This window comes from Psittacula echo (assembly GCF_963264785.1).
Source record: "Psittacula echo genome assembly, chromosome: 5".
Classification (NCBI taxonomy): Eukaryota; Metazoa; Chordata; class Aves; order Psittaciformes; family Psittacidae; genus Psittacula; species Psittacula echo.
This window is the reverse complement of record NC_137739.1, coordinates 31257705-31277957: the sequence shown is the minus strand read 5'-3', so window position 1 is coordinate 31277957 and position 20253 is coordinate 31257705. Positions and strand designations below refer to the sequence as shown.

The 20253-nt window shown below is 39.6% G+C and overlaps 1 protein-coding gene across 4 annotated transcripts in view; it reads right to left on the bottom strand.

Moving 5' to 3' along the window:
• Positions 1-548: 548 nt before the first annotated feature.
• SBF2 (SET binding factor 2) overlaps positions 549-20253 on the bottom strand; it is a gene marked incomplete at both ends in the record, with an annotated part of 266518 nt that continues 246813 nt past the window's right edge. For all 4 annotated transcript variants that reach the window (XM_080619951.1, XM_080619950.1, XM_080619952.1 and 1 more), the window contains 8 exons: positions 549-647; positions 944-1075; positions 7103-7190; positions 7604-7797; positions 9185-9289; positions 15644-15877; positions 17761-17888; positions 19272-19398. In XM_080619951.1, coding sequence (XP_080476077.1) covers positions 549-647; positions 944-1075; positions 7103-7190; positions 7604-7797; positions 9185-9289; positions 15644-15877; positions 17761-17888; positions 19272-19398 — 1107 coding nt within the window. The remainder of the gene's footprint in view (positions 648-943; positions 1076-7102; positions 7191-7603; positions 7798-9184; positions 9290-15643; positions 15878-17760; positions 17889-19271; positions 19399-20253) is intronic.

Sequence of the window (20253 nt, the reverse complement as noted above, 5' to 3'; positions counted from 1 at the left end):
CTTTTTGGCCTTTAAAAATATCAACTGTCTATAAAAACTGGCAACCTTATATATATGTCACTGGACTCTCAGGCTTCATTTATTTATTTATTTAAAGGAACTGTAGATATGTTCCCTCTTATGCATGACTAGCTTGGAAATAAAAACATTTTGCTTGAAAATATAAATAAAGCGAAAGTACACTTCCTGTTGGAGGGAAAATTTCTACAATTTCCTCTGGACAGGCTTCATAACAGAACAGCTCTGAAATGATAAAACCAGGATTAGGTGATAGTGCAAATACAGACCACTTTTATAGCTAGGAACTGTACTGAAGAAAGTGGAAATTCAGGATAAATGGATGATTATTTTTCAAAGTCCTCCCTGCAGAAAAAAAATAGCAGTTACAGTGGTTATAATTATTGAATAGGAAGGAATTTTAGCATATTATGAACTTTCATGGCTGAAATGTAAGGAAGGCTGGCTGTCTGTCAGTAACATTTCAGAACTTAGCTTCTTACAGGAAGAGATGCTTTAAATGTGTCTTTATCATGGAATGTTTTTCCTTTCTAAGCATCTGAAATGCAACTCTGGATCCTATCCATCCATTGTTGAGCGCTCTGTGCATCTTGGGCACAAAAATTATATACACGTTTATTTGTCTTCAACTGCAAAGGAAAAATAAGAACATGAAGATAGGCAACACATAAAATAGAAAATGAAACTTGCATACTTTAAGCTGTAATATTCAATGCACTAATTGGGTCTAAATGTACCTTTTTTTTTTAACTTCTGCTGTTAGGAGTGAGAGCCAGATGCTAGCTGTGCAAAAATTTTTTGTTTTGAGTTGGTATGACTGCTCCTTCCTAGCTCACACCTTCCAGCAGGATGGAAAGTAGTAGGTTCAATACACCAAGTAAAGAAGCTTTCACATAAAGATCAAGTAAAAACCAGAAATACTTACATCAAAAAAAGCTTTTTCACTTGCATGTTTTGGGGCTCCAATTGTCGGAGAAGCAGGAATCACAGTTTCTACTTCTGCAAGGTCTATGTGTCCCTTACAGCTTGTATCCTCACCTGAATCATAGTATCGCAGCTAGATCACAAGAGAAAAAAAATAAATCCAAATATGATACTTAGATGGACATTTCATTTCTGTTTTCCTGGATACAGCATGGAGTAGTAAGGTTAAGAGGCACAAGTGTTATTAGGACTAAAGGACATCAGACATGGGAAATTTCTAAGACAAAACTGACAGAAACCATAGGTTTGGTATATACAAAATGGCGGGGTTGGTGATAGTCCTCAACTGGCCAGTCCTCTACTTGACACTGCTGGGTAACAGAGAGGTCTCCACCACCTGCTCCTGTGCAGACATGGAGTTGTGGAAGGAGCATTTTGTTACCAGATTTTCAGAGAAGAGAAGCTTCAAATATGCCTGCATTGCGTCTGGTCAGAGGACTTGTGAAGGTTGGAAGTGGAACACAGTCTTTAGGATTCAGCATTCCTTATCAGTTTTTCTAACAGAAATCACCTAATCACTGTTCATTACTTTGAAACGAATATAAAAGCTTTACTTCACCAAGAAATTAATAGAACTCTCTATATTTCAAGGGTTTAAAATGATCACAAAAAATTTAAGTATAATTTTAGATAATTACAAACTACACAGAAAACTCACATTTTGCTATACTGCACTTAGCGGTTTGAAAGAACCTTGCCTTTTTAATTTTTCCCTCCTTGCAAAGATACTTTAGTATGAATGTTAACCACTCTGCAAACTGCGTTCCAATGTGCAAACACATTCCAAAAGAGAAAATCTCTTACTTAAAGAAAAGTGAAGAAAAAAAAAATATCCCAGAAATCAATGCAAAATAATGAACTAACCTTCACAGCAAGATCAAACAACAGAATTCCAACTAAGACTGACCTGTATTAATCCTACATAGAATCATAGAATAGTTAGGGTTGGAAAGGACCTTAAGATTACCTAGTTCCATCCTCCCTGCCATGGGCAGGGACACCCCACACTAAACCACGTCACCCAAGGCCTCAGCCAACCTGGCCTTGAACACTGCCAGAGATGGAGCATTCACAACCTCCCTGGGCAACCCATTCCAGTGCCTCACCACCCTCTCAGTAAAGAATTTCTTCCTTATATCCAATCTAAACTTCCCCTGTTTAAGTTTGAACCCATTATCCCTTGTCCTGCCACTACAGTCCCTGATGAAGAGTCCATCCCCAGCACCCTTGTAGGCCCCCTTCAGATACTGGAAGGCTGCTATGAGGTCTCCAAGCAGCCTTCTCTTCTCCAGGCTGAACAGCCCCAACTTTCTCAGCCTGTCTCCATACGGGAGGTGCTCCAGTCCCCTAATCGTCCTCGTGGCCATCCTCTGGACTTGTTCCAACAGTTCCATGTCCTTTTTAGGTTGAGGACACCAGAACTACACACAATACTCCAAGTGAGGTCTGAGAGAGCAGAGCAGAGGGGCAGGATCACCTCCTTCGACCTGCTGGTCACATTCCTTTTGATGCAGCCCAGGATACGGTTGGCTTTCTGGGCTGTGAGCGCACACTGAAGCCAGCTCATGCTCATTTTCTCATCAACCAACACCCCCAAGTCCTTCTCTGCAGGGCTGCTCTGAATCTCTTCTCTGCCCAACCTGTAGCTGTGCCTGGGATTGCTCCGACCCAGGTGTAGGACCTTGCACTTGGCATGGTTAAACTTTGTAAGGTTGGCATCAGCCCACCTCACAAGCGTGTCAAGGTCTCTCTGGATGGCATTCCTTCCCTCCAGTATATCAACCGAACCACACAGCTTGGTGTCATTGGCAACTTGCTGAGGGCACGCTCAATCCCACTGTCCCTGTTGCTGACAAAGATGTTGAACAAGACCGGTCCCAATACTGATCCCTAAGGGACACCACTTGCTACTGGTCTCCAACTGGACATTGAGCCATTGACCACAACTCTTTGCGTGCGGCCATCCAGCCAGTTCTTTATCTACTGAGTGGTCCACCCATCAAATTGATGTCTCTCCAATTTAGAGACAAGGATGTTGTGTGGGACAGGGTCGAATGCTTTGCAGAAGTCCAGATAGATGACGTCAACTGCTCTACCCCTGTCCATCAGTTCCGTAGCCCCATCATAGAAGGCCACCAAATTGGTCAGGCAGGATTTCCCCTTAGTGAAGCCATGCTGGCTGTCACCAACCACCTCCTTGTTTTTCATGTGCCTTAGCATGCCTTCCAGGAGAATCTGCTCCAAGAGTTTGCCAGGCACAGAGGTAAGACTGACTGGTCTGTAATTCCCTGGGTCATCCATTTTCCCCTTCTTGAAAACGGGAGTTATATTTCTCTTTTTCCAGTCGTTGGGAACTTCACCTGACTGCCATGATTTTTCAAATATGATGGACAGTGTCTTAGCAACTTCATTCGCCAGCTCCTTCAGGACCCGCGGATGGATTTCATCAGGTCCCATGGACTTGTGTACGTTTATGTTTTTAAGATGGTCTCGAACCAGCTCCTCTCCTACAGTGGGCCTAAGGTCTTCATTCTCACAGTCCCTGCATCTGCCTTCCAAGACTTGGGTGGTGCAGTCAGAGCCTCTGTCAGTGAAGACCGAGGCAAAGAAGTCATTAAGAACCTCAGCTTTCTCCATGTCCAGGGTAGCCAGTTCTCCCGATAGCTTCTGGAGGGGTCCCACACCGTCCCTAGTCTGTCTTTTATTTGCAATGTACCTATAGAATCTCTTCCTGTTATCTTTCACATCCCTAACCAAATTTAATTCTAATTGGCCCTTAGCTTTCCCATCCTGCTCCCTAGCTTCCCAGAGAACATCCTGGTATTCTTCCCAGGCCGCCTGTCCTTGCTTCCACCTTTTATAAGCCTTTTTTTTCCCCTCAAAGTTTCCTGAGCAGCTCCTTATCCATCCAAGGACGTCTCCTGGCCCTCCTGCTGCACTTCCTTCTAGTTGGGATGCAACACTCCTGAGCTTGTAGCAGGTGATCCTTGAATAGCAACCAACAGTCTTGGGCCCCCCTGCCCTCTAGGGCTATTTCCCATTGAACCTTACTAAGCAGGTTCCTGAAGAGGCCAAAATCTGCTCTCTTGAAGTCCAGGGCAGTGAGCTTGCTGCACGCTCTTCTCATTGTCCTGAGCATCTCGAATTCGACCATCTCATGATCACTTCATCCAAGGCTGCTCTGGAGCGTCACATTTCCAATGAGCCCTTCCCTGTTGGTGAGCACGAGGTCAAGCATGGCACCTCTCCTTGTCAGCTCCTCTATTACTTGCAGAAGGAAGTTGTCTTCCACTCCACCGAGGAACCTCCTGGATTGCTTGTGCCAGACTGTACCGTCCCTCCAACAGATACCAGGGTGGTTGAAGTCCCCCATTAGAACAAGGGCCTGTGAGAGTGAGGCTGCTCCTATCTGTCTATAGAGTGCTTCATCTGCAGATTCCTCTTGATCAGGCGGTCTGTAACAGATCCGTACAGTAATTTCTCCTATCGCTGTTCTCCCTTTAACCCTGACCCACAAACTCTCTGTTGACTGCTCACCCATCCCCAGACAGAGTTCCATACTCTCCAGCCTATCCCTAACATAAATAGCAACTCCCCCTCCCTGCCTGCCAGGCCTGTCTTTTCTAAAGAGCCTGTAACCTTCCATTCCAACACTCCAGTCGTAGGAGCCATCCCACCATGTTTCTGTGATGCCTATTATATCATGCCCCCATAGACGTGCACACATCTCTAGTTCCTCTTGTTTGTTCCCCATGCTATAGGCGTTTGTATAGAGGCATCTGAGCCGAGCTCCAGCTGAAGCCAGATCATTGGCTGGAGCAGCTGGAATATCTCTACATTGCTCCAAGCATTTATTATAGGTGCTGGCAACTGACTGGGTGTGTTGGGATGGAATGATGCCCCCCTTCCCCAATACTTCTAGTTTAAAGCACCCTTGACCAGCCTGGCAAGCCTCCTACCAAAACCACTCTTCCCCTTCTTTATCAGAGCAGCTCCACGAGCCCCCGGAAGACCTGGCCTTCTAACTTGGGTCCCATGTTCAAGACACCCAAACCCCTGACTATGGCACCACTGTTCTAGCCATTTATTAACCTGGCCAATACTCCTAGCCTTTTTGGGGTCCTCCCCTGTATCCTTGAGAATTGACCAAAAGACAATCTGAGCTCCAGAGCCCCTAACCACCTCTCTCAGGGCTCTGAAGTCCTTCTTTATGTTCTCCAGGCTACTGCTATCTACATCACTAGCACTCACATGGATCACTAGAAGTGGGTAATAGTCAGTGGGACTCACTAGAGCAGGCAGCCTCTCTGCAACATCCCTGATCCGTGCCCCAGGTAGGCAACACACCTCCTCTGAGACTGGGTCAGGCTGACAGATGAGTGCTTCTGTCCCCTTCAAAGCAGAGTCCCCTACTACTACGACCCTCTGCTTTTTCCTGGCAGCACCAGTAGAGATGTTCTTTTGCAGTGCTTCAGCTGGTTGTTTCTGGTGTGAGTGCGTTTCCTCATCAGCTCACTGCAGGACAGCAAAGCAGTTCTGGGTGGGGACAACAGATTTCGGAGGAAGCCCCTTGTTTTTAATTGTCCTCTTCCTCCTTTTTTTGTTGGTTTTCTTTGTTACTGTTTCCCAGCTTCCTGGGTTAGCAGCCTCCTTCTCTCCTCTATGAGCTGCAGGGGACGCTTGAGGCCCCTGCACAGCTCGGGCCTGGAGGAGGCAGTCCTGCTGCCTCTCAGCTTCCCTGGCATCTTGCAGCCTATTGACAGCCTCCCGCAGCTCAGCCCCTGCTGCAGGAGGACCTCCACCAGGGAGCACCGGGTGCAGCCCTGCCCATTGGGCACCGTTCCCTCAGGAGACCAGCGCAGGCACTCTCTACACTGCGAGCTCTGCACTGCAGCCTCCCCTCTCATCGGCTCTGTCTGGGTGCCTACGCTGGCCACCGCCGGGGCAGCCGGAGCAGAGCTCCCAGACCGGGCCTTGGTCATACGGCGAGTGCGAACCATCCCGCTTGCATGCCAGAACAAACTGCCTCGACCCGCCCTGTTAGCCAGCCCTGTTTGCCACACTCCTGGTCACTTGTGCTCCCAGGGGCAGGTTTTTAACCAGTCAGGGCTGGTGCCGCTCCTCGTGGCTCCGCCCCCTGTGAGTCCCTGCTCGCATCAGCTGAGCTGCCGGCTCCTGGGCAAGGCCTGTTGAGGACCTGAGGCTCCCTCGGTGGCTCTGGGCGCTCTGAGTTGAGGCTCCTGGATGCTGATCTCCCCCCGGCTCCGGTGTTGAAGGCGTCCTCTCTCGAGATACTCACCTCAGCAATGAAACTCACATCTATGAAACTCAGGATATTTGGTTATACAAAAATTTTCAAGTATTTTTCTCTTCCGCAAAATGAAACCTTTTCTTCTGTATACCCAGAGTATACATATCTTTTCGCTTGCAAGGAAAAATGCTAATGGCAAAGTGCTTGAGGAACAAAGAGGCTGCAAAATACACACTGAACTTACAATAACTACTACTGTTTCAATATGAATGCCTGAACGAAACTTGCTATCAGTTACCATATTAGCTCCCAGCATCCCGATTGCACTCAGAAAGAGCTTTTAGTTCTTTTGGTCATATTAAAGAATAAATTACGCTTACCACTTAATTCCTCAATGACATTCTAGAGTTAACAGTGCTCAGTGCTTTAAAAAATAGATTGTATTGCTTGTGTACCTTAATGCCCAGAAAATGTCCTCAGGCAGTACCCAGGTTTTTTTTTCCTGAGGATGAGGTAGGCAAAAAGTGTTTGTACCCAAACAATAATGCATGACTTCCAGTCTAAAAAGTCTTTTATGATTATATGCTAAACATTTCCTACTGTTTAAAACAAACCAAACCAAACCCCAAAATAGTAAAAACCCTATATCCGTTCAGAACGCTGTATCTGCTATGAGATACACAAGATAAACACAGATATATGGTCTATAATGATGTAACACACACATTGCACAAATACACATCTAAAAATAATCATTATTAGCATTTGTAAACTCAATCTATACAAACTCAGTCACTAAAAAAGCAGCAAATTAGTCATAAACAAGTCTATTATCTGAAAAGGTTTTACCTGGTGTTTTGTCACATCCAGCACAAACCAGCGAGGTTTCCAACCTTTCAGTAAGGCTCCTCTTTTGTACAGCGTACCTTCAAAAGATCTGAAAGGCACAGAAAACACAGAAGGCTTGATTCTATAATATGAATATCAGTGATACATAAAAGCCCCCAAACGACTACATACATACTGAAACACTTCTTTTACTGCAGTAAAACAAATCTGTTTTAAACCAGTAGTTTAGTTATTGGCAACTGTGATATACTGATAAATACTGTTTCAGTACTTTGGAAGCATTAAATGCGCAGCTACAACTTGCTTGTGCATATAAAGAGGAAGACTGAATGCTATTGCTAGGAGAAAGAGGCCCACCTATCAAGATAACAGAAAAAAAAAAAAACACTATGAAGGAATAAAGCATTCTATGCATACGAAAATGTAATTTTTTTTCCTTAAACAGAGACTTGTACCTATCTAATAAAAAGTCCATAAACAGTCTATAATTATTCTGTTTACCTATTTTCATCATTCTTTGATGTGAAATGATTGTATAGTGTAGTTGTTCTTCTGTCTACTCCATTAGAGGGAGAGATACTTGCACTCTGTTCCTCACCCAGCCCACTGCCAGGTATTTCCAACAAAGACCTCTTTTGATAGGAATGTAGATTAGCTGACATCATTCCTGAGGAGCCAGAAGGATCTCTTCGGAGCTAAATAATATGAAAATAAAAGGTAACACAATGTGTCTTTACACTGATAATACATGGTACAACACAAGTTGTGAATTACTATGAGACCAAAAAAATCTTCATACTACGAGTCAGTACTGCCTCAGAAAAGAAGTCAGACGGATGGTAATTCAATGCATTTCTTAAGCATAACAGTTCACATGGTGTGAAAAATCAGTATTTCAAAAAAGCCTTGCATACTCCAGTGACACAATCTTGAACAATGTTTCCCTTGATTTCTCAGAAGCATCTAGAATTAGTCAGACATTTGAATACAATAAATTTCCCTAGTTTCATAGAGAAGGAAGGAAAAGGACAGAATGGGAAAGAAAGCAGAGAGAGATGGAAGGCAAAAAGACTGCAGTTTCCAAGAGCTACTTTACAGATCCAATACAAATTATTTTTATGGAATCTCAATAGCCTGGAGTAAGAAGCATCCTAAGTTTGTTCTTAACCTAAATGACAGCATCCAACAGATAGAGTTCTTTGGGATTGACATTAGCTATTGCATTTATCTGAGAATCCTTAAATAACAGCTAGGACAGGAGACTGGTACCAGGTTTATTTATATTTGCATTTTCTATTCTGCTTCCAATTAAATAAAAAACCCCTCTGCTTTGCTAGAATTATTTTTTTTTTTCATCTTGAATTTATCTAGGGTATAAAGTGAGCTTTAATGACTGACAGACATAAAGCAGACTCCTTTTCTGAGAGGAAAGGACAAATAACGAAGTAGTGCTGTGGACTAAACATTACATGAAAGCTGGCAACTCTGAACAAGCACATGAAGCTGAAGACTAAAGGTACAGTTTTGAGCTGGCAACTCATTGTGCCAAATTTATAGGAAAAGCTCACAAAAAGCAGTATCATTCTTCCTAGTGAACGCAGATTAAAAAAAAAGCAGCCTTTGACTTAGAAAATATCTATATTGTTAGTGATTGTTTTTACCACAGTCAAGAACTGGAAACACAAGCATGAACGCTTCTGACCTTTACTAGAATCTACAGTTCCAAAATTCCATTTAGACATGGAAATATCTTTACTCATTTCTGAAACTCTGTTATGTCCTTTTGGCTAATTTTAGGAAATTACATTTTTTGTACTTCAAGAATCTTTTCAATATATAAAGTCATATGCTCATGCTTATTTTGTCTGTGTATCTTAATCTACTCTGGTAAAGCCATTAGGTAAACAGCACAAGCATAAATGTTTTTCTACATACAGAAATACAAAGTCAGTGTAGTGGGTTAGAACAACATTTCTGAAAGCAGCATTTTACTCCAAGAAATACAGTGATTGTGTTAGTGCCCCAGGTAGCCTATATAGCAGGAATGGAATGCTCTATTGAATGAGCTCTTTTACTACTTACATTGTCTTGCCTGGTGTCATCTTTTAGACTTATTTTGACTCTTTCCCACAAAAGCTGCCACCTTTCTGGGCTCTGATTTAATTTACTTTCCAACTTTTCGATTTCCTGAAACAAATAACAAGAGTTTTCTGATCACAGAATCACTTCCTGCAATCATTTTTGTACAACCGTTTTCTAGTCAATATTTTTACACAGGTAACTTTTAGGCTGTGTTGACCAGTAAAGTACAAAAACCTCTGTCAAACTAGCTATACATTGAAATTCACCAGACTCAGGGGTTGAAAGCAACCAAGTACCGCATCAGCCACAAAGCTGTTCTTGCATGTCACAGGTTGGAGGAGCCATTATGCTCTCAGTTCTCTGCCAGTTCTCCCGTACACACAAAATTCAACACCAGTTGCCATAATAGAAACATGACAATGGTGAGGATAGGCTATATTTTTATAAAAATATTTACAAAGAACAAATTCTGTCCTGTGACACCAACATTGTATATTGCCAATATTAACATTTACCCTGGTTGACAAAATGTGATACAAGGCTGTAATAAAAGAAGGAAATGAAACAGAAAGATTTATTCAGTTTGGATACCAAACTGAAACAACATGTTCTTGTTGTGGAACTTGGGAATATGACCTATGTCGATAACCTCCAGTTAGGGTTATTTCCTGTTAATAAGACAGTGCATGCCAAGTAAAATGAGGCAATTTCATTAGTTTATGTTTACTTCTGAACACTTATCAATACATTTGTCATTACTTTGATATGTGGTCCATATTCCTCACCATGCTTCCTTTCTATATTTCTACTTTCAACAACTACACTGTTATTAAAATATGAATCTTAATGAAATCAAATTAGACTCAATTTTGAAATCCAATTAAGTATTAATGGAACCAAAGCCTGTCATATGAGAGAGAATTCTCATGCTATATAAAAACCAACTAAAACCCAGGGCATTTATTGTCAGAGAGACAGTAAGTCTCTGACTTTATTTACTTCTACTACACCAAGTGATTAAAGCAGATTTCATGACACTCTCCAACTCTTAATGGTCTTTTAGAATGACAGTTTCTTCAGGGTATTGTTACTGATTGAAAGACTTACAGAAAATTACTGTATTTGACCATAAAAATCTTGATATCTGAATTGAAAATAAAAAAGCCAATATTTAAGAAAACATTTCCACAAACTCTTCCCGGCTGAAAGTAAATTAGAAAATGCAAAAGTAAAATTAAATATAAGAAATCTGTCTTATTAGCAAGACTCAAACCAGAAGTTTTAAATACTGAAGATAGCTGAAAGCCATATATACATTAAATATTCTGGGATTCTCTTCCCGCCAAGAAATAAAACCAGAATAGTTTTGTTTGGAGTATCTTCATAGGTAGATACAAAATAAGGAGTGGTGACCACAAGCCAGGCTAAAGGCTTCTCTAGATTACTTGTTCCTTTTTCAAAGTGCTGAGTGTAAAATGCTTCCTGATGGGATACAAATGACTGAATCACTTCAACACAGACTTTTTATGTAAAAGGCTTTCCAAACTGCTGTAAAAGGATACAAGCTCTTTTGTGCTGAAGTTAGTCAGGTTTTAATCTGATCATTCTTTGTGCCCTAGTCTTGACTTCTGAGTATGAGTCTTTCTCTGCAGAATCTGGAAGTAACTGAAACTTGTTACTTAGCAACTGGGTCACATTCCTTCTTTTTTTGGCTCTACAATGAGTAGAGCTTCCAGAACTTAAAATGAAAACCTTTCAACAATCTCCTACATATAAATTGAAAAGTTAGGAATACATTCTTCTTTAATAAACCCCATGTAAAAAAACTTACGTGGCAATAAATCTTTAAGATTTACTCTTGTTCCTTCAGTTCTAAATTTTACTGAAAATGTCAGATTTTTTTTTTCTTCCACATGTGGAATGGACTATTCCTTGCATTTCCTTGAGAGAAAAATGCCTTAAATTTATCTTTCTGGTTCATTCCCTGTTGCCTAAACTTATAGGAGCAGAAGTCAATACATATAAAAAGACAGGCTGTAACAAATACAATCTGTGGATATATGAGTATTGATTTCCTGAAATTAGTTAATACAAACAATTAGCATTACTGTGCCTTTCAAAAGATGCATCTGCTACGTAATCCACTTTGTAATATCTGAATGGTACAGACAGGAGTTAACTCTGGAGACACTCCAGAACTGCAGAGACCGATCACCTTTGAAACCACAATGTGTTTGTGCACACAAAACAATCTGGATAAAGTCCTTCACTAGTCAGCTGTTTTGATTGTGACAGAGCACCCTGTTTTGTGAGCCCTTCCTTGTCAGTATATATAACTCCTGGGCTAAAAGGCTTCCAAGACTTTGACCACAAATGGAAAGATACTTAATGTGTATCCAGTGACTGAATGACTGCCTCTGTCAAGCATTTAGACTTGCATGTGCAACAAGTTGTACATGACTAGTTGTTCAGTATTTGGAATAAACGCCATGGTTCAGGGTCCACTTTGATGGACCAGTCTTTCTGGCACATAACCGCAAACTCACGCTCTGAAGCACTATTTTTATTGTTTTGCTGGTTATTCATTGACCCCCTTATATAGCCTTAGTCCTTTACAGTGTATATTTACAGCAGAGTTAATTTGGGTGACTGGCATCTTTTGAGTTTGCCAACCTCTTGCTGAGGAATCACCATCTAATGTTAAGTGATGTAACTGCTTATTTGGAATAACAGAATGTGTAGGTTCACCTCTCAGAATTCTTAAAAAGTTCTGGAATCTGATCCACCCTCAATGAATTACGAAGACTGAATACCTTTTTACGAATGCCAGCAAATTAGCGGGAAACAGCGGAGATGTGTCTGCCCTCCAGGATTTGATTTGTATTTTCACTGAAATACCAGTAGATTACTACTTCTAATACAACTGGCAACCAGGTATATATCAGAGAATGGTTGAGGCTGGAAGTGACCTCTGGAGGTCATCTGGTCCAGCTCCCCTGCTGAAGCAGGGCCATCTAGAGCCAGTTGCCAGGACTGTTCAGAGATGGCTTCTGAGTATCTCCAAGGATGGAGATACTCAACCTCTCAGGGCAATCTGTGCCAGTGTTCAGTCACCCTCACAGTGAAAAAGTGTGTCCTGATGGTTTAGATGGAACCTCCTGTATTTCATTGCGCCTGTTGCCTCTGGTCTTGTCACTGGGCACCACTGGAAAGAGTTTGGCTCTGTCTTCTTTACACATTCTATTCAGATATCTACATACATTGATAAGATTACCCTGAGCCTTCTCTTCCGCAGGCTGAACAGTCCCAGCTCTCTCAGGCCTTCCTCACTGGAGAGATGCTCCAATCCCCTAATCGTCTTTGTGGCCATTTGCTGGACTCTCTCCATTAGCACCATCTTGTTCTTGTACCAGGGAGTCCAGAACAGGCATAGTACTACAGGTTTGGCTTTAGCAGGGCTGGCTAGAGGAAAAGGATCACTTCTCTCAACCTGCAGGCAACAGTCTTAATCCATCCCAGGATACCACTAGCCATCGCGCCTGCAAGGACATGTTGTTGGCTCATGATCAGCTTGCTGTTCCCCAGGACACCCAGTCCCTTTCTGCAAAGCTGTTTTCCAGCTGGGTGCCCCCAGTGTACACTGGTGCATAGGGCTGCTCCTCCCCAGCCACAAGACTGCACTTCCCTTTGTTGAACATCACTTATCTAAGTTAGCTCGTTTAAAATGTATCACAACATACTCATGTCAAAAGATCATTTGAAGAGCTAGTCTTCATGGGAAACATTTAACCCAGAACTTTACCCTGTACTGAAGACATGGCTCTTGGATGTACTACACTGTGGTGTTGTCTTACTGGATTTTTTAAGTAATGAAAGCAAGTGCTTAAAGGAAAAAAAAAGTTTTGTGGCAAAATCTACTTTTTTTAAATGCAAAAAATTCTGCTAAAACTATTTGTAACTAACCTCTGAAAGAAAATACAGGCATAGGTATGCTGTTTCATAATTACCTTTAATTTTCTTTAAAAATGGCAATGTAGCTACTCTTAACATGAGTACCTTCTTTCTGATTTCTATTATGCAGAAAGGCCATCAGAAAATGGTCTTAAAGGGGAGCACCTCTGTCTGGATCTGCTTTTGAACATTTATGTCTCCAAGGCACACTTTTGGGAATGTAAGATTTGAACAACCTAGCTCATATTTCTGTCTCTGATGTGGTAGAAGTGAATTGAGAAGCTTTATACAGAAATCTATATTTTAAAATGCATTTTATCACCAGCAAACTTTAAAAGGCTTCATTTAGGACTAAATGAATGAAATGTGCTAACTGGTTAACTTCCTAAAACTCAGAAACATCAGGATTTATGGAAACAAGAGAGCCATCACATATCTGGTTAAAGGTGAATTGTTATGCACCCAAAACATATTAGAACATTTACTGCTAAAGAATTACACCTTTTGCTCTTCATACAAGAGCACCACATTCTACCAAGGAAAATTCTCAATTAAGACTCTCATTAACTTCTCTGCTTCAGCTTTAGATCCTGAAGAGCACTATCTAGTTTTCAACAGAAAAGTATCTTTAGAACAAACAAATTTGGCCTTATCATTATAAACTAAGGGAGAATCAATCTTCCCTAATAATTTACAATTGTTAAATATGGTTTCAGTTCAAACATTTTTTGGATACCAGCACATTCTCAACAGATTTATGATTAAAGAGAGGTCTTTCTCCTACATCAGCAATAGCCCTAAATTAACAACTTGTTTTAAAAGAAAGTTCACTTTGCTTTTTGAACTTACAAGAATATTTTTGTAACCTTTATACAACCTCTTCAAAGTTTTCCAAACGTTCCTCTCCATCACTATCTTTTATTACTATAATCTAATTCACAAACAACATTTAAACTCTATAAAACCTGACCTACATATCTTTAGAATATTGTATGTCCAATTTCCCTGTTATATGGCAGTTTCTCACAGCTGTGGATATGGATAGTTTGGCATTTACCCCAGGAAGAAATGCAGAACAACACTGTTGCTCTATTCCTGTTTTACTTCTGGCCTCTAGTTACCTGATATGAAAGCTCTCTGGGTTTTTTTTTGCTAAAGAATTCCTGATATGACCCCTGCTGAGAGACAGCTTGCTCTTTGCATTTGTGAAGTTGTAAGCTCTGAGAAGTTCTGGCTATCTTATTTTGAGTCAAGGGGAGTTTTACATGTGATTAATTTATTATTTAATTGGGCATTGTTCCTGTGTTTGATCAATTATGATTGGAATGAATGGAACAAAAGAAATTTGAGGAATGTGCCAGAATAAAGTTAACTGTCTAGCAAAAGCAAGTCTATCCTCAAGGACTCAAATCCATTCAGAAACTTCCTGCCTTAAAACTTTGCTAAATATCATCTTTGCTGCAGGGTAGTTTGGGGACCTACAGCATACCCCAATTTTCCAAGCATTGGGAGTATTAACCTCTGTAATCCTAGCTTTAATAGAAGGTAAATTCTGCAAATAGATTTCAAAGTGAAAAACTGTATATAGTGACCTGTATCTGAATATGCAGGTGGCTCCAGGAAGTGAATAATGCCTTTGTCATTTTCCCGCACTATCAATTAAGATACTAATATAAACATTAGGACTGTTAATTAATTATAATCAACCAATAAACATTTAAGAAAATACAGATACTAAATCAACTACAACAATTATCATGATAATAGAATTCTTTTTAATCTTCTAATGAAGAAACAACAAAACCTAAGCAGCCTACATAAGCCAAAACAAGAAAAAGCCAAAACCACGCATATATTTCAAGTTTTTTTGGCATATATGACCAAAATAGTCTAAAGAATCTAAGTTTACATTTCGGTCCTAGCAAACATGAATAAATTGAGAGCAATCATGGAAAGCTATTTGAGAAATTTGGGCCAAGATGTTCAGTTTATGTTTCTGTATCTGCCTCTCACTTGTTAAAATCAACTAGTGTCACATTTTGTTATCTGATCTGTCTGGAAATCTATGTCTTAGTCATTTTACTACACACCTACTCTAAACTGAGTAGAAAGAGGAAAAGAAAGCTAGATTCCACATTTGCCCAAGTTAAAATAACAGTTCTTGTATTTCTTATAAAAGGCAACCTAAAAATGCATTATACTACGTACCTTATTATTTAAAAAAGACAGAATTCATGACTGGCTTTCTCATAGTTATTAACTACTGTAAAAAGTGTACTCTCAGAAAAATGCTCATTCAGAACAACATAAGCTTTGCAAGAAGTCTGACTGATTCCCAGGCCAACCATCACTTCTCAACATCATCCAGTTAGTTTTACTAAACATCTGTTTTCACATCTATCATGATCCTTTTAATAACAGTATATCCATAAGGCATTAACTTAAAAAGTAAATGTTAATTTCAGGAGCATAAAAGAACTTACTGTTCTGTGTAATGCATGTACTTACATTTAAAAGACTGCTGATGGCATCAGGCTGTATTTTTTTAACATCATCATAACATGGCCATACTATTTTCCTCTTAGGCTGAGAGAGTGAACCATTTGATTGGTCAGTTTCCTCTGAAACATTGCATTTGGCAGTTATCATGGTCCAATCATAGGAAGGACCTGTAGCCAAAATCTCTTCCACATAATAATCCCACTTTTTGAGGCTGGACATATTTACATTTGGTTTCAGTGCCTATTTGAAAGAAAGTTTTGTTATAATGACAGAAAGTCTTTGAGCTTCAGACTCACAATATGATGCTTATGTTTTTCTAGATCATTCTAAATTGAACAGTATATTGTACTTGGTCAGTTGTGCTGCAGTTTGGTAATTTCCACTTGGCTCAGTCAGATCAAAACCTAAAACTAATACTAGTTTTGGGAATATATCGCTCATATTTATCCTTCTGCTAAACCAAGTGCCTACCAAGAACCCTAATTCAGTGTATGTTGCTGGTACCTTCACAGTCTTTGTCCCTCCTGTTAAAGATACAAAAGGTACTTGACAGCAATCACCCTTCAGTTTTTCTCAGCAGAAAATCTAAGACTCTACCATGACAGAAAGGACACACGCTATCTAACATAGGTGGACATGCTACTCAGAAAAACCACAGTAATAAGGAGGCAGCCAGAGACTGCAGATCTTTCAGAATACTTTAAACCAGAGCACTTTGCATTAAACATTCTGTTGTTGTTGTTGTTTGGTTTTTTCCTTTAAAAAAAATAAGATTTTCAGTTTGTATGCACCTTACCTGAAGGGTGTTACTACCTCAGGTGAACAGACAAGATTAAAGTCTGAAAAGTGATGCTTAGTCATAATGACTAATTCTGTTACCATGTTAGCATTTCATATGAGGAAAAAGTTTCTTACACTATAAAAATATCAAAAACCACTCCCGATTGCTTACTAATCAGGCTATGCTTACAGCAAAATGAATAGAACGTACAGTGAACAGGCAATCATTCAAGCTCCAAATTCATCACAGTGAGGGTTCTACAAAAAAAATAGATGTTTCTCTAAAACAAAGATATCTGCAGCACTTTCTATTCACTGAATACCACCCTCTTGTTTTCTCCCTCCTTCCTCTTGCACTACCACTTTATTAGGTAAGTATAAGTGCATGTGGTGTGTGTGTGTGGGTTGAAGGGAGCAGCACCTTTGACTGCAATAAAGATCTGATGCAGACTCAAAGTATCTTAAAGGAAATAATTATTTCCCCCTTTTTAAAATGAGATCAGTTTATATAGCAGATTTGAGTGCAAGGTGCTATGTGTGCTAAAATACAATGTAGTGAAACAACTTGAGGAAAAAGGAAAACCAAGAAACACCAACAAAAATATTAGTTGCGCCCTGGCCTCCGAGACAGTGGAGACTGTCCTGTCATTTTGTTTTCTGGTCACCAGCAGTGGACAGACATGCAAACAATGATTTATCAGGATGAAGCTCACTGCCAAAGCAGGAGAGAACAGCACAGGAATAAACACATGTGGGGCAGTGGATGGCAGGAACATCTTAAAAACAGCCTTGCACCCTGAGCTACAGTAAAACCAGACCCTTTTCTTGCAGTTTCTGAGATATCTTGACTGCTTCCCTGGCTATTGGACAATTCTCTAATGGCAAGTGTATTGTGAATTATTCAAGACACAGTCAAATCTAGTGGACATATATTATCATATGAGACAGGGATATAGATAGTGATTCAATCAGATCATTATGAAATGTATCCCATTATCACTCTAAACTCTTCCCCGTAATTATGGCTTACAGCATGTAATTTTTTTTAACGTGTCTGCGTAAACTTTAAGATAATTTTTATAATCATTCATATAATTAAATGAAATGAAAGAAAGATCCTCATTTACTTCAGCAAGATGCATAAATACATATTCCAGAATGTGGCTCTTTAAATGACATCTCCATAACTAAGCCTATGAGACACTGATCCAATCAACAAATGTGGGTCTGGGTCAACTGTCCATCAAATGCTTAACTCAGCTGAGAATAACTAAGATAGCAAAATGTACTCACGGAATCACTCTGAATAACAAATCACCTGTATGTTTTTTTAAAAATCATACCTCTATTTCAGCAGGGGCATAGAGGTAATTGAAGAAAATAGGGCTCCTTTTGTGCATCTTTTCAATACATTCCCAAATACAAACTCCTTTTTTAGCATGTTTATCTCCTTTATCTTCAAATAATGTTCCTAGAGAAAGAAAACAGTGGCAACAAGGTAGCTTTATGATAATAAGTAACAAGCACTAAAGCACAGATAAAAGGTATTTCACAAACTAAATCTACTATCAAATGCCACTGCAACAAGAGATTGTATCTGATGAAATAACTTCCGTGGTTTGCAACTGCAACTATTCAGTAGTATTATATTTATAAGCTTGTTCTGAAATCTACAGGAATACTTGAGTGTATTTATGAATGCCCCTTTCTGCTTGCAGCTATGCTGACTCAGCTGATCACCAAGCCCTGCTAACTGATTCTGCCCCACACTACCTGAGATGACTAGCCCTTCCAGTCTGCTGCACCAGCTGCACCACTTACCTGCAAGTAACTCATTTTCCTAAAATGAGTTACTTGCTGACTCATTTCAGGGAAAACAAATTAGGCTAGTGTAAACACGTTAGCCATACATTTGTGTTATCTGAAATTACTTTGAAAGGACATACAGATTATCCAGAATCTACTGGAACAGTATTTTATAATGCATTAAATGGTATTTGAAAGCAAATTACCCTTAAATAAACTAATACCTCCTCCCACCTAACCCTTCTCCCTCCTTGCAGAACCATCTAACAATCCAAATTGGAAAGAACCACAGAGGTCATTGATTCCAACTTCTTGCTTTTGTTCAAATGGAGGCATATAATGGAAATTAACTTTTTTGTTAAAATAAAATGGTTGCTCAAGTTTAGCCAGTTCCACAGTTTCTACAGTTTTTAAGAGAAGCATTCAAATTGACTGGATGCCATGAGAACCACCCCATGAAGCAGTGCAATTCAGAGCACGTAAATGTTTTGCTTAGTGAACAAGTTCCAAGAAAAGCCTCAACTGTGGTTGTGTGGTCTTATTAAAAGGGCACTGAGAGTAGATAAGACCTTGGAACCAGTAAGGTTGCACATGACAGATGCAGTAAAAGGAAATACAAAATAAGAGAAACACTGAAAGAACACAAGAGAAAGAAGGGAGAGTAACAGATGGGAAAGCTTTCCTTTCCTGAAACCTCATGCACCCTCTGAAGATTCCTAAGGACTTTTTTTCTGTTAAAATAAGGTATTTAGTAGGGGAAACTGAATCGTATGGATAAATTGCTAAAAAACCTGGAGGCATGACACCAATTTCTTCTACTTTCCTTTAGTCCCATCAATAGCATGGCTCAGGAATCATTAATTCAGAAAATTCTACATGTTCTTCCCCCTAATTTTGGTTTACGTTCCTTAAATGGAATTCGTTACATCATCACCATGCAATTATTGGACTACCTCAAACTAGGCAAATTTGTAGACCAAATATTGACAATCAATAAAAAACATGACAACTACAAAACCAATATGCAATAAACAAACATCACACATACCATGTTCTAGTCTTTCATAATCTGAATCCAGAAGAAATGTTTTAAATCGATTTGATACGTGATGAAAAGCCAGAAACTTCAGATAATATTGATTGAACTCAAACTCTGTTGGGTATTGGTTATGAATCTAACAAAAAAAAAAAAAAAAAAAAAAAAAAGAAGGAAAAAAGAGGATATTGAGATATAATACAAAGAGATGTGTAAAAATAATGATGTGCAATATGACAGCAAAATAAATCCCCAGTGAATGCTGACAATAAATACATCCATACTGTAGACAACATTAACCACCGAAGTTGAAGTTAAGTGTAGCTGGTTTCTCTCCAATAACTTTTTATTGCTGTTTCAGTTAATTCACTGATTTTAAGGGATATACTCAAAATTTACATGTAAGTTAGAAGCAATGTTTCATACTTGACAACTTCAACACATACTACCCAGAAAGGTAAGACTACAGGGATGGGGTATCTTTGAAAATTACAACTGCATCATCTTTTAAAATGCTTAATCTCCATATGATATGAACAATTACAACCTGAGTAAACCAACAGGTGCTTTTAATATTATGGTTAGAGAAAGTCATTATTTTTGAATTCTTTTTCAAATCTACATGCTCCAATTATCTTAAATAACTCCTAAATATATTTAATAATCCTACACTACTATCAGCCTTCCTTAGGTTTCCAACACATTTTGGTTTTGTAATCCCATTAGATATCAATATGTACTTAGTTTAAGTAAGAAATATTGCACTCCAAAATCTCGTGCTAGTAACCACTAAGAGGGTATTCCTGCAAATACTGGAATAACTGACTACATCTACCATGGGAATAGCACCCTCACCTCCCTTTACACAGGGTGCTGTAACAGAGCTGCTTATTGAGCTTAAAAGAAGTCAGTTCTAGAAAATAATTCCACTTCAATTATATGCAATAAATTGCCACATAGGTACAGAAGAAAAATAATAAAAGCTTCTTGCAGT